The sequence below is a fragment of the Delphinus delphis genome, chromosome 16 (assembly GCF_949987515.2).
Source record: "Delphinus delphis chromosome 16, mDelDel1.2, whole genome shotgun sequence".
Lineage (NCBI taxonomy): Eukaryota > Metazoa > Chordata > Mammalia > Artiodactyla > Delphinidae > Delphinus > Delphinus delphis.
The window spans coordinates 50,349,551-50,363,757 of record NC_082698.1 but is presented as its reverse complement, the minus strand read 5'-3'; the positions used below and the strand labels follow the sequence as shown (position 1 = coordinate 50,363,757).

The window sequence follows — 14,207 nt, the reverse complement described above, 5'->3', positions numbered from 1 at the left end:
CTGCCCTTCCAGAGGCTCTCCCTATAGAGAATCTCCTTTGGGCCATTTTGAAAGCTATGGAGGGACCCCCTTTTTCCAGGCTCAGAAGATGTTTGTAGATGTACCAGAAAATACAGTGATACTGGATGAGATGACCCTCCGGCACATGGTTCAGGATTGCACCGCTGTAAAAACTCAGTTACTCAAACTGAAACGGCTGCTGCATCAGGTTAGTATGTAGTGAACATTTTCAGCTCTGATATTTTGAATTGCAAAATGGATTGACTTTACTTTTTTTTTAAAGTATAGTTGAATTTCTAATGTCTACTTAGATTTGTGGAGAAATAATGGTTTAAATAGTACATAATAGGAACTTCTCTGAGAGGAAAAAAATGTGTGATTTTGCATGGTGGTCTCAATACAGTCCCCAGCATTTATGAGCTATGTGATATTTGGTAAACTCTCTGCTTGTTTCCTCGTTTTTATAGTACCTACATCGTAAGTTTGTTGAGAGAGTTAGAGTTAGTAGTTGTAAATTGGGTGTTCAGTCCTCAGTGGCTGCTACTATAATTTCAGCTAAGTGAGAAATAAGGAATAGCAATGTACATAATCATATAATTTCACTTTTATTTGAAACCTTCAAGTTTAATCATCCCCAGTCTTTTCATTTTTTTTTGGAGAAAAGCTAGATGATATGGTTGTCCAAAGACACATGGTGAGCTGATGGTAGAACCTGGCTTCTGATTCAGTAGCACTTTCTTTGTTTGAACAGAGCACATACAGACAAAGTCCAATGCAAAGCAGAAAGCTAAGGAATAAAATACTAATTTTAAATTGGGAATATATTTTGTTTAGTTTTAAATCTATATTTGTATTTTGTAGACTGGGCAAGTTTAACTTAAAATTATCGTTGAGAAAGAACAGTCTGGATTTTCTTCTCAGTTTACATTCTGAGTTACCTTCCTCAGGATTGTATATTCTAACTTCTTATGATCAGGGACCAAGTCTTAGAATTTCCGGTGGCCATCAAAACCATCTGGCGGCCATCAAAACCATCTAGCAGCCATCAAGATAGATACTCAGTAAAGGCTATTTGAAGTGAACTGTGGCTCCTCTGTTAATAACTACAATTAGTGTGAATATCCTGTTAGTCATGTAAATTGTTTTATATTACTCGATTGTGGATTCTCTGGACTATTCTCCGTTCTTTATTTCTTTATTTATTTTTTGCTCCATTCTTTTTTTAAAAAAAAGTTATTTATTTATATTTTTGGCTGTGTTGGGTCTTTGTTGCTGCGTGCGGGCTTTCTTTAGTTGCAGTGAGTGGGGGTTACTCTTTGTTGCGGTGTGCGGGCCTCATTGCGGTGGCTTCTCTTGTTGCGCAGCATGGACTATAGGCGTGCGGGCTTCAGCAGTTGTGGCTTACAGGCTCTAGAGTGCAGGCTCAGTAGTTGTGGTGCATGGGCTTACTTGCTCCACAGTATGTGGGATCCTCCTGGATCAGGGATCAAACCGTGTCCCCTGCGCCAACAGGCGGATTTTTAACCACTGTGCCACCAGGGAAGTCCCTATTCTTCTCCATTCAAAAAGGTAGATATTTAACTACCTTTTGAAAAGACACTTTTCTGTGCTAAGGCCGGGAGCAAGAAAGTGGAGGATCCTTTTCGGATCTGAGGTTCTTGTACTCCTCTTGAGGCAGAAAGAGATTCAGTGATTGAAACACCCATACATAAAGCTTACAACTTAGTTTAACTGTAACTAGGATATAGATTCTCTTCGTAGTATTTCTCTTCTTGCTGGTTCCAGGAGAAGATTTTCTGTCAGGAGCTTCAGAGACAAAGGAAAGAGAAGGTAGAAAAGGTGGTAAATAGCTAAAATATGTTAAATATCTACTTGGAGTTAGTCATTGTACTAGCTTTACCACATAGCCTCTTTTGTGTCTGGGTGTATTGCCCTGAAACATGAAGCATGATTGAATATCATCTAATTAAGACCAGGCCACCTCTAATAATGAGTAAAGTAGCATAATTCAGGAAAGAATAGGTGAATTGGTAACCAACCATAGGTACCATAAAAATAGAAGACTGTTCTTTGAGACACTTTATGAAAAACTGTGAATATCTTAATGGCTCTTTTCTGTCATTATGGCCTCTGAAATTTTAGATAGTACACATTGATCAGATTGACTTTATCCTTTGTTCACGCAGTGAAAACAAATTATGAGAAGAAAACTGTCTTTTTAAGACATCTTTAAAGTTTCCCAAAATGCTAATAGAAGTTAAAAGCTGAATTAGTCCAATATTTTGTATAATTGCCTCTTTTATTTTTTGGCTGCATTGGGTCTTTGTTGCTGTGCACGGGCTTCCTCTAGTTGCGGCGAGCGGGGGCTACTCCTCATGGCGGTGTGTGGGCTTCTAATTGCGGTGGCTTCTCTTTGGTGTGGGGCACAGGCTCTAGGCGCATGGGCTTCAGTAGTTGTGGCTCACGGGCTCCATAGCGCAGGCTCAGCAGCTGTTGCACATGAGCTTAGTTGCTCCGCGGCATGTGGGATCTTCCTGGGCCAGGACTTGAACCCGTGTCCCCTGCATTGGCAGGCAGATTCTCAACCACTGCGCCACCAGGAAAGTCCAATTGCCTCTTAATGTTACTAAATTTTTATTTAGTAACATTAAAATTTAATGTTATTAAATTTTAAAAACTTCAGTGTAATACATATACATGGCTTAAAAAAATCACATAGTATAGAGAGGCTTAATGAAAAAACAGTATTTCTGTCCCTCTCCCCACTTCAGTCAGCCTTTTCTAATCTGAACAGGTTACTATCTGAAGCTTCTTTAGAACTATCATACAGGGACTTCTTTTGTCATATTCTGGGATTTCAACTGTTATTTCCTGGATAACATATCTTCTTTTTTCTTAGTTTACTCCCTTATTTAGCTGGCGTTTATCCTTAATTTACTTCCTAAGAGAGGGCAAATGGGTGGGAAATTTTTTTAAATTAATGTGTCACTGAAAATCTCTTTTTATCTACTCTCACATTTAATTGATACTAATAGTTTGGCAGGGATGGAGTAGTGTGGCTGGGATAGAAGTGAGTTTTTCCTTAGAAACTTGAAGGCATTGCTTTTCTAAGATCCAGTTTAGCCACTGAGAAAAGTCTACTACATTCTAATCCATTTTACATTTTGTTTTGTCTGTTTTTAATCTCTCTGGGAGATTTTTAGTCTTTTATTTATGGCATTCTGCAGTTTCACAGTGATATCCTGGGATTTTTTTGTTTGTTTTCCACTTAATGTATGGGTAATTAGTGAGCTTTTGAAGATTCATGTAGTGTGAAATTTTCTTAAGTCATTTCTATGATTATTTTCTTTACCCTGTTTTCTGTTTCTTTCTGGAATTCTTGGTAGTCAAAACTAGAACTTACGAATTTTCAGTCTTTTTTCTTGCATATTTTCCTTTTCTTTGAGTTTGATTATGTTTCTGGTATATTTCCTCAACTTCATATTCCAGCTCCCTGTTTCTGTTGAATTATCTTGGCAATTGTATTTCCAGTTTCCAAGAACTCTTTATTGTATATCTTTCCTTATTCATATCTCAGTTCTTATTTTGTCAGTAAACTATATTAAGTAGCTTGTTTCTGTTCTTTTTTGTTAAGATTTCTCAGGTTCCTTACATTATTATCTCTTTCTAAATGGTCATTTTGTTCTTTGTGTTTATTTTAGTTTCTCTTTTGGAATATTTCTTTAGATGTCTAATGATTCTTTGTTTATTAATATTTAAGAGTGAGGGGGGAAAAAGTTGGTTCAGGACTCTTTATACATGGGCTGGGCTTGTCAACTGGCTGGCTTCATTTTACAGTGATGGATGGATGTCAGTGGACCCTCAGTACTTCCTAAGTGGAGGATTTTTCCTTCTTAGGTTTTGCTACAGTTTCTACAGAGAAGAAACCTCTGATTTTTTTTTTTTTTTTGCTTGGAGTAGAGGTAGAAGTCACCTTTGCATTTTGTAGTTCCCTTTAGTATCTATTACCAGTCTGAAGGAATTGCTTTTGTGTTAGTCTGGGTTCTCCAGAGAAAAAAGAACCAATAGTGTGTGTGTGTGTGTGTGTGTATTCATCTATCTACATGCACACACACATGTAATATATGAAGAGGTTTATTATAAGGATTTGGCCCACATAATTATAGAGGTTGAGAAATCCCAAGATCTGTAGTTGTTAGGCTGGAAACCCAGGAGACTGATGATAAAGTTCTAGACTGATTCTGAAGACCTAAGAACCAGGAGAGTCAATGGTGTAAGTTCAGAATCCAAAAGCCAGTGTCCCAGCTCAAAGACAGTCAGATGGAGAGAATGTGAATTCTCCCTCACTCCACCTTTTCTTCTACTCAGTCCCTCAGCAGGTTGGATAAGGCCCACCCACATTCGGGAGGCATTCTGTAAGTCCACATTGATGGTAGTTTTGGCAGAAGCATTGCGAGTGTGGGAAGTGAATCATATCCAGAGTAAGGACAATAAGGACAAAACACTGCTTCCGTAATGGAAGTGGTCCAGTGTAATCAACCTGCTACCAGATAGCTGGCCGATCATCCAGGGGATGGTGCCATATCAGGGGCTCAGTGTTGATCTGCTGCTGGCAGGTAAGGCACTAAGCAGTGACTGTAGCCAGGTGGGCCATGTTGCTGAGTCCATGCATAATCTCCATCCCTGCCACTGTGGCTGTTTTGTTCATGAGCCTATTGGATGATAATAGGGGTGGCTGGGAAAGAGGCTGACTGGTATCCACAGAGTGGGTCATCCTATCCACTTGATTATTAAAATCCTCCTCTACTGAGGTCACCCTTTGGTGAGCATTTACATGAGACACAAATACCTTCATATTTTTTACCTATTCAGAGATGTCTATCCACATATATATCTTCCCCAGATTTCCTTGTCACCAATTTTTCACTTATATTCCTTCCAACTCCTGACCTGTCAAACCATTGGTCACAGCCCATGAATTGGTATATAACTGTACCATTTTTCCTTCTAAGCAAAGTGAACAACTAGATTTACTGCTTGAAGTTGCCCACTGGGAGGATTTTCCTTTACCACTGTCTTTCTGGGATGTCCCAGAAAGGGACTGTAGTGTTTTAGCTGTCCACTTTCAGCTGTTGTCTGCATGTTGTACAGAACTGTCTGTAAACGAGACCTGAGTCTTCTCTTCCTCTATCAACTGGTTATAGGGAATTCCCCATGAGGCCATAGTACAGGCTGAGAGAGAAAGGCTGTAGCAGGAGTAGGGATCATGGGCGTTTGGGCCACTTTTTCATGTAACTTACTTGTATCATCCGGGTCTGCTTGGGACTGATCCACATATATACCACTTCCATTTGATGATGGAATATTGCTGTACACACGCAACTTCATGGCTTTGTGTGTCAGATGATACTAGTTCATGATGGGCAGCTCAGGTAGCATGGTAACTTGGTGGCTCAAGGTTAAACATTTAGTCACTGTTGAGATCCAGTAGCAGAACAAGAGCTGTTTCTCAAAAGGAGAGTAGTTATTTGCAGAGGATGGATGGATTTTGCTCCACAATCCTAAGGGCCTACAGTGAGAGTCACCAGTGGAGGCCTGCTAAAGTCTCCAAACAGCATCCATATCTGCCACTGTCACTTCAATACCAGGGGATCGGCTGGATCATGTGACCCAAGTGGCAGAGCAGTTTGCACAGCAACCTGGACCTGTTGCAGAGTCTTCTGGGCCCTACTCAAAACTAGCAGCTATTCCAGTCACTTGGTAAATGAGCTGAAATAACACATCCAAATGAAGAATATATTGTATTCAAAATCCAAAGAGGTCCACTAGACATTGTACATCTTTTTTTTGGTTGTAAGAAGATCCAGATTCAACAGCTTATACTTTACCTTAGAAGGGATATCTTGACATGCCCATGGTCCCCACTCCTGCTACACTGCCTTCTTTCTCTACCAGCAGTTGTTTATATTCCTTCTGTGTTTCTGGTAGTAACGGTAAATTGATGATTAGCAGTGCTATTCAAAGTAACTTGTACATGAATTTTCTGTTCCTGGTCCACTAGAGTTAAAGTAGCTCTTGCCAGAATAGACATCAACACATTTCATCCTTCTTCCACAAATTCTTGCTACCAGGGAAAAAAATTGAGCCAAATTAAACAGTATGTTTACTGACTACTTGATTTATATTCTGGTCCAAGCTTTTTACTGTGTCATAGACAGGAAACAGTTTGTGGACCAGAACTGTTCTGCAAATCAAACTGTGAATAACACTGGTGTAAGATACTGTCCTTACCTGTAAAAGAGATATGAAGGGAATGAAAAAGATGTGCAACCAAATGTTATATCAGAGGTATATTTATGTAGTATGCAATAGAGAAAATGCGCTGGGAATGGAGATGAAGAGATTCACCGTATGCCATTTTAGAGACATTGATATTTTGCTTCCTGAAAATTGAGTGTATCAGGTGAAGAATTCTGGGGAGATCAGTGGAGTTGGCACGTGCAAAGGCATAAGTTCTTAGGAGCTGCATTGACTGAGGGAAAACCCACAAGTACTAAGATACTCAACAAGGAGAAAACCAGAAAAATCAGGGCTCACTTGGTACACTTTGAGGTGACTATTAATACAACTTCTTACTCTAAAAAAGTTTATTAATGGGAAATCATTAAGCACTTACGCTACATTTATAGTAGGATATATATTTCAGTAACTAAAGAGATCCTTCATGAAAGATAATTCATCTCTGCTGAAGAGTGCCAGCAAATGAATGTAGAACGTGTGATACAATTAGAGAAACATCATTTTACAAACCCTAATGAAATTCCATAAATGAAATTTATGCGGAGATTATTATTGTTACAAGCATTAGGTGAAAGAGTGATGCTTTCCCAGACAATTCATATAGTGCCAAAGTAACGTTGTATAACTTACTTTATGGTTGCAAGAGAAAAACACATAAGTGTTCATTGGAGAGATCAAATTGCCATCACCCCAATCCAGTGATTAGTTTTCCCATCACTACTGAGTTGCGTTAACCAGATAGTGTGTATCTTCTCATGTGATACACAGCATTATGTTTAATATATTCTAGGCAAAAATATTTAATTTTAATTCCTCAAGTCATTATTTACAGCTTCCTTTTTATAGGAGAAACAAATGATAGAAGATTAAAGAAGGAAGGAACCAAAGAAATTCAAATGGTTGGAAATTCTGTAGGAAAGCTAGTGACGTCACTTCAGCTTATTAGTGTCCTAAAAATTTAGTACAGGGAGGTGACAGTGCTACCTTAAAAGGAATTTAAGAGACAGCTAGATGCAATGTGAAATTATGAATTGGATACTGGTTGGACAGATAACTATAGAGGACATTTTGGGTCAGTTGGAGAAATTTGACTATGGCCTATGTATTAGATGAGGTGGAATTTTACTGAAATGGAAAGATTGTTGACTGAAGAAAAGCAGGTTATAAAACAGTATGTGCATTATGATCATATATCTTTATCTCTGTATATCTGTATACTTATATCTCCAGAAGGATATGCACTAAGGCGGTAAGTGATGATACCTGGGTGGTGAGAATGTGATCTCTTTTTTTTAATTTACATTTTCTAATTCCTGATTTTCTGCAATATATATTTACTGTTTTGGAAAAAATAAAAGGCTATTGAAAAAGTATGTGTCCTACTTAAAGATTAGTTATAAATTGGATATGGTTAAAATGTAGAGTATTAGGGAAGAGGCAGGAATGATAAATAGGCTTAGGGCAGATTGTAAAGGGTCTGTGTACCACAGAAGGAGCTTGGGCATTATTCTGTAGGCAGTAATAAGCTGGGATTAGTGACATGGCCAAATTGGTATTTTAAAAATATTACTTGAAGGGATCTGTGGAAAATGAATAGCAGAGAGAGTGACTTAACTCATAATATTTAGGCGGCTGTTGAGGACATCCAGGTTTTAGCTTAAAGTTTTTAAAAAGTCTTCTCTTTCCTGTATGTCTTACAGAGTTGTATGTAAAAATTTTATGTAGTGGTCATACATTTCATACTGGGCATTCTTCTAGGTTCTGTAATGTATATTATCTCTAGTTCTTGAAAAGTGGGTGATATTGGTTTCATCTCACAGTTGAAGAAGTTGAGACTCAGAGAGCTAATTATTGATAAAACCGGAGTTTTTACCCCAGTCTATATGGACTCCAAGGCCTGCTGCACACAGTGGCATTCTAGGAGATACCCTGGGGTACAACAGGAAGAGGAGAGTGTGAAGGCAGCCTCTAGCACTCTCCTCACCATCGCGTTGCATCCCTTCAGCCAAACCCAGAACAATGGTTTATTAAATAGGCCTCTGTGTTTAAGAGTTCACTTGAACAAAGTTCTCAGTGCACACAAATAAAATTTAAAAATTGTAAACAATTGTGTTTAGTCTTGATCTATTTTTTGTTTTTGTTAATGCAACTCAAGGGTACTTCACAATTTAAACAGCGCCTTTGTGAACTTTATTTTCTTTCTCAGTAACTGTGGGATAGGGAGGATGGCAGTGATCCTATTTTAATGGTCAGAAAACTGAGACTCCCAGATTTATTGTGTTTTTCAAGGTCACCTGGTTGCATACTAATGCAGAATGTATTTTAAACCCAAGGCTTTTGAAATATTTTAGCATAATACCTCTCATATTGTATTACCTAATTTAGAGAATTTTAAATAAGAACTTTTGATCCTGATCTGAAGACAAGGGCACATACAGAATAAAAAAATTTTTAGTGGTGTCTTATTTCCTTACTTTAATTGTGTACTTCCTGTTTCAACCACTTGAAGCATAATATGCACATAGAGAAGGGTACAATTCATAAATGTCTATCTCAGTCAGTTTTCACAAACTGAAAATACCCATGGACTTAGCACCCAGCAAGAAGAAGAACATTACCAGGACCCCAGAACAGAAGCCTCTTTCAGTCATTAACCTGCATTTCTAGTGGTGACTATCTGATTTCTGAAAACATAGATGAGTTTGCCTGTGTTTGAACTTTACATAAATGAAGGGAATGCATTATATTTCCTTTTTGTGTGTGGCTCCTTTTGCTCAATATTATATTTGTGAATTATTTCATTTTTTTCATTTGTTCTTATTGCTATAGAGTATTACATGATGTGAATATACCACAATTTATTTCATTTGTTCTACAGTTGATAGGCACTTAGGCAGTTTTTGGCTATTATGAATAGAGCTGCTACATTATTCTGGTATATGTCTTTTGGTGAACATACGTGTGCATTTTTGTTTGGTATATACCTGTGAGTGGAATCAGCTTTAGTAGATACTGTAAAACGGTTTTCCAGAGTGGTTATACTCATCCATTTTCTTCACTCTCATTTATTTTTCCTGTATGCTTTTATCGTATTATCACATTGAGCATCTCTTCTGACCTTGGAGTGAGAAATGAAATATCTAAGGTGGAGTAATGGGAAGAATATGATGGTATCTTTTTCTGACATTTTTCTTTGGGATTGCAAAATATTTGATCCTGATGATTCATACCCTGTCTACCTTTTTTTGGGGATAAAAATAAAGGGGTATATAGTAGTGTTTTATGAACTGTCAAGTATGATATACAAATGTTTTGTTTTATTATTTCCTCTCAGCTCCAGTGTTGAGAATAAAACCAGTAACTTGTCCCTCACATAATTCTTTTGTCTGTCTGCCTGTCTCTGCCTCTGACTCTTTCTCTCTGTTCCTGTGTCTCTATCTCTCTGTCTCTGTATGGGGGGGAGTGGATGCATGGGTGCAGTGGCAGGTGGATGAAATATTTACAGCAGCAGCATCCTGGGAGGGTGCACTAAGAGTTGAGGAGCTGCTGAATGATTGCCACTTGGTGGCAGAGAACTATAGAAAAGTCAGGGAACTTATGCTTCTCTATCCCCAGACTTTTCTCTTCATTCCAGGAGAAATAAGTTTATGAAATATACATAAAAAGAGCATATACAACATAAGGGTACACCTTAATGAATAATGTGAAACAGGTTTGTACTCACCACCCAGGTTAAGAAACGAGACATTAGGAAGCTCCCTATGTGATCCTTCCTGATTGTAGTGCCTTCCCTTTCCAGAATCTAGTATTTCCCTTGCTTTTTCTGTTAATTTTTAACTGTCTCTGTTTGTGTCCTCATGAATATTATTTTTGCCTCTTTTAGAACTTTATATAAATGAAATTATACTGTAAGTATTTCTCTGTGAATTGCTTCTTCCATTCAGCATTTTCTTTAAGGTTCTTTCATATTTACGTTTAGTTCTGCTTCATTAATTTTCATTTTTGCACTATCCAATTCTGTGAACAATTTCTTTCTCCATTTTATTCCTGATGTCCATTTTGTTTCTTTCCAGTTTTTTTTTTTTTTTTTTTGCCATGACAAATAATGTTGATATGAACTTTTCCTGGTATACTTGTGTGAAAATTCTTCTGGAGTAACTAACTAGGAGTGGAATTTCTGAATCATGGGGCATAGAAATATTCCACCCTACAAATACCAAACTATTTTCCAAAATTGTTCAATCTGTTTCACTCCTTCAAGTAATAGATGCTTTTTCTTCCATTGTTCTACATCTGAGCAACACTTCGTATTATCACACTTCTTAATTTTTGTCATGTGATGGGAATCTAGTGATATTTAGTTGTGGCTTTATTCTGCATTTCAAAATCAGGAAATCAACATTGACACATTACCACCATTTAATCCTTAGAGCCTGTTCACCATTTGTCCTGGTAGTGTCCTTTATAGCAGAAGCAGAAAGATCCAGTTTAGAATCACACATTGCTTTTAGCTGTCATGTTTCTGTAGATGTCTTCGAACTGTAGTACTTCCTCAGTTTTCTCTTGACTTTGATGACCTTAATAAACTTACTCTTTTGACCAATTCTCTTGATTATAACCAGCTTCTCACCACCTGTCCTGTGCAGTTGCCCTCCTCATCCCTCTAAGATTCTGAATCCCCATGCCTGGCTGCTCACCTGTGTACACCTTCTTCACCCTACTTGGGCTCTGACTCCTTGTCAGCCCCATGGGTTCTGACACCCCACACCAGTCTCCTCCTCCTGTGGATGCCTCTTCACTCTGCTTGGGCTTGATGCCACGTGTCAGTTGATGCCTGCACGTGGATGCCCTCTTAGCCCTCCTTGGGTCTGACACCTGGCACTGGGCCTTTTCCTGCATAAGTGCCCTATTCATGCTGCTTGAGTTCTGGTAGCCCTCTCCAGGCCCTCCTGTGGGAGTACACCCACCCCACTCAGCTTAGACTCTGACAGCCCAGACCAGGCTGCCCCTGTGTGCACGCACCCTCCTCATTCTATTCAGGTTTGACACTGGAATCTTTCTTCCCCCATCCTTTCTGTGGATGCCCTTTTTACTCCTCTGAGCTCTGACTTGCCTTGGTAAGCTGACCCCCTGCAGGGACATGTTTCTCAACCCACTTAGACTCTGAAACCCTATGCTGGGCTGTCGTTTTGGGTGGAGACTTATCTTTTGTTGTCTCACCTGATGGCTTATTCAGGAAGATAAAGGAAAGTGAGGAGGAAGAGGAAGCAAATTTTAAAAAATTTATTGACTTTATCAAGGTAGAATTTGCATTCAAGTAAAGTGTACCCATTTTTAGTATGCAGCTGGAGTTTTGATGAATAGACACAGTTGTGAAACCCCCAGCCCCACCATCAAGGTATAGAACACTGCTGTTGCTGCTGATGTTCTGTCATGTCCCTTTGGAGTCACTCTTCTCTCAAACCTGGCCCAGACAGCCATTGCTCTGCTTTCTGTTACTAAAGCTTTGTCCTTTCTAGAATTTCATCTAAAAGCTTTGTCTTCTTCTAGACCATCCAATGTGTGCTTTTTTTTGTTGCTGGATTTTTTTCTCACCATAATGGCTTTGATACTCATCTGTGTTTTGTGAGTTTCAGTACATTCCTTTTTATTGTTGAATAGCATTCCATTATACATGTATGCACCACAATTTTATTTTTATCCATTTACCCATTGATAGACATTTGAGTTGTTTTTGTTGTGGGTTAATTGGGGTAATGTCGAATCTCTAGAATAATGATGAAAGTTAATAATAATAGATGTATTCAAAAAATCAGAATTTGAATTTAGGCCATTTTCCCCACTTGTTTGTTGTGGATAAATTATCTTGGATAAATTAAATTACTTAAATTTCCTATGCCTAGACTTCCTCATAAAAGAAATAGAGATTATACTAGCTCCTATCTCAGGACTGTTATAAAGAAAGCATGAGGAAATTCAGATAAAGTGCTAAGCATAGTGTCTGATGCATAGAAAGCAGTTAATAAGTAAGTGTTAGCTGTTATTTTACTGACAATAGAAACATCAACAAAGGTAAAAATGTGAAAGTTTTTTAATTGCTTGCATTGCTTACAGTTTTATGTAGCTGCCCAAAAAGCTAATTCCATTTATTTTAGTATCCATGTATTGTTATTTCATCATTCAGTATACTTTATTAAGCACTTGTTGAGTATCAAGGATTGTGGTAGTAATGAAGATAAAAAGAAAGAAGACATAATCCTTTCCTATATCTAGTGCATTGTTCTTAAAACTACACATTACAAATGGTTAGTGGGTTTTGAAATAAATTTTGTCCATCATAACTAGACTTTTTTCCTAATAAAGTAGAATGGTATAGAAACTATTAGGGGGCATCACGTATGCATGATAAGGACAGATATTGTTTTGTGAAACTTGTTTTTAGTGTGATATTTGTATCTCTCTGTCTACCATCCATCTATCCATCCACCATCTTTTTTTAGACACATGCGTGCAAACATACACACACATGCATGCACACATATTCAAGTATATATGTACATGGTTATGATGTAAAATGTATTCCTTATTGTGGGACATGGTCCAAAAAAAAAAACCTGCTCCAACAGGTAAACAGTACTATACTCAAGACTTCAAGGATAATAAATCAAAGATTTAAATTGGAAATAATGAAATAACCACTGCATCAATAAAACATTAAATCATCAATAAATCTGAGAGATGTTTGTGATGTTTTATAAAGAACCCTGCAAAACTTTGTATAAAAGATTTAGATAAAATACCGATACTTATATTCTATAGGGAGGCTAAATATTATAAAAATTATCTTAATCCATGGATATTAATGTAGTAATCAAGGCTACATTATAGTCTAGGAGAACATACGAGTATTAAATAACTGTAAGAATGATGTGTTGGCGTGTCACACTGACTTGACATCCAGGCTCCCTGGGATCAGTCTCCAGGTCCAACCCACTTAGGAATAGACTGGGCCATATGCAAGAACTTCTGGGGGACACACTGTACTGTTAGGGTCCATCCAGCTCCTAAACAGAGTTGCTAATTCCCCTGAAGCCGGATTTCATGGGAACTCCTTAGCCTTTCTCTCCGAGGCATTGCCAGGGAGTCTAGTCCATGAGAGGCACATGGGAGACCTCTATCTCCCACGGTGGGGGTGTGAGGAGTGGGTGTTGGGTGGCTGGGAAGAACGATGTGTTTGAAAGAGCAAAGATAAGATACAATCTGAGTGTGTGATTGGAGCCTGTAGTTCTTCCTGGTACTATTGGTAGATGTAATACAATTTCAGCCAAAATCACAACAGTTTTATTCTGGGGATTAATCAAAATGACTCCAAAATTGTTAACACCAAAGTGTAAGATTTGTGTACATTAAGAAAGACAAAAAGAGAAGGAGGGAAAAACCCTTTAGAGCAGGTTATAATATTGACACAAATGGAAACTTAGAGCGGTGGAAGAGAATAGAAAACCCAGAAATATGTGCTGAAGTATGTACTAAAATCAGTTGGACACAGAAGGGTTTTGAAATAAATGTTGAGAAAAACTCAGTAGTATAGAAGGAATTATTTAATTTCTTGTTTTATATTATAGTAAACTCAGGTGGTTTGAAGAGTTAAATTTTTTTTTTTTTTTTTGCGGTACGCGGGCCTCTCGCTGTTGTGGCCTCTCCCGTTGTGGCAGGCTCCGGACGCACAGGCTCAGCGGCCATGGCTCACGGGCCCAGCCGCTCCGCTGCATGTGGGATCTTCCTGGACCGGGGCACGAACCCGTGTCCCCTGCATCGGCAGGTGGACTCTCAACCATTGCGCCACCAGGGAAGCCCTAAATATTTTTTTTTTAATGTAGAAAAATTAGAAGAAATCTACAACTAAT

At 38.3% G+C, this 14,207-nt stretch overlaps 1 protein-coding gene across 4 annotated transcripts in view; it reads left to right on the top strand.

The window, feature by feature from the left end:
* CCSER2 (coiled-coil serine rich protein 2) overlaps positions 1–14,207 on the top strand; it is a 162,448-nt gene that overhangs the window by 99,601 nt on the left and 48,640 nt on the right. For 3 of the 4 annotated variants that reach the window (XM_060034671.1, XM_060034675.1, XM_060034672.1), the window contains one exon: positions 13–208. In XM_060034671.1, coding sequence (XP_059890654.1) covers positions 13–208 — 196 coding nt within the window. Of the gene's footprint in view, positions 1–12; positions 209–14,207 lie in introns of those variants that run through there. The other variant, XM_060034674.1, reaches the window with a different exon arrangement.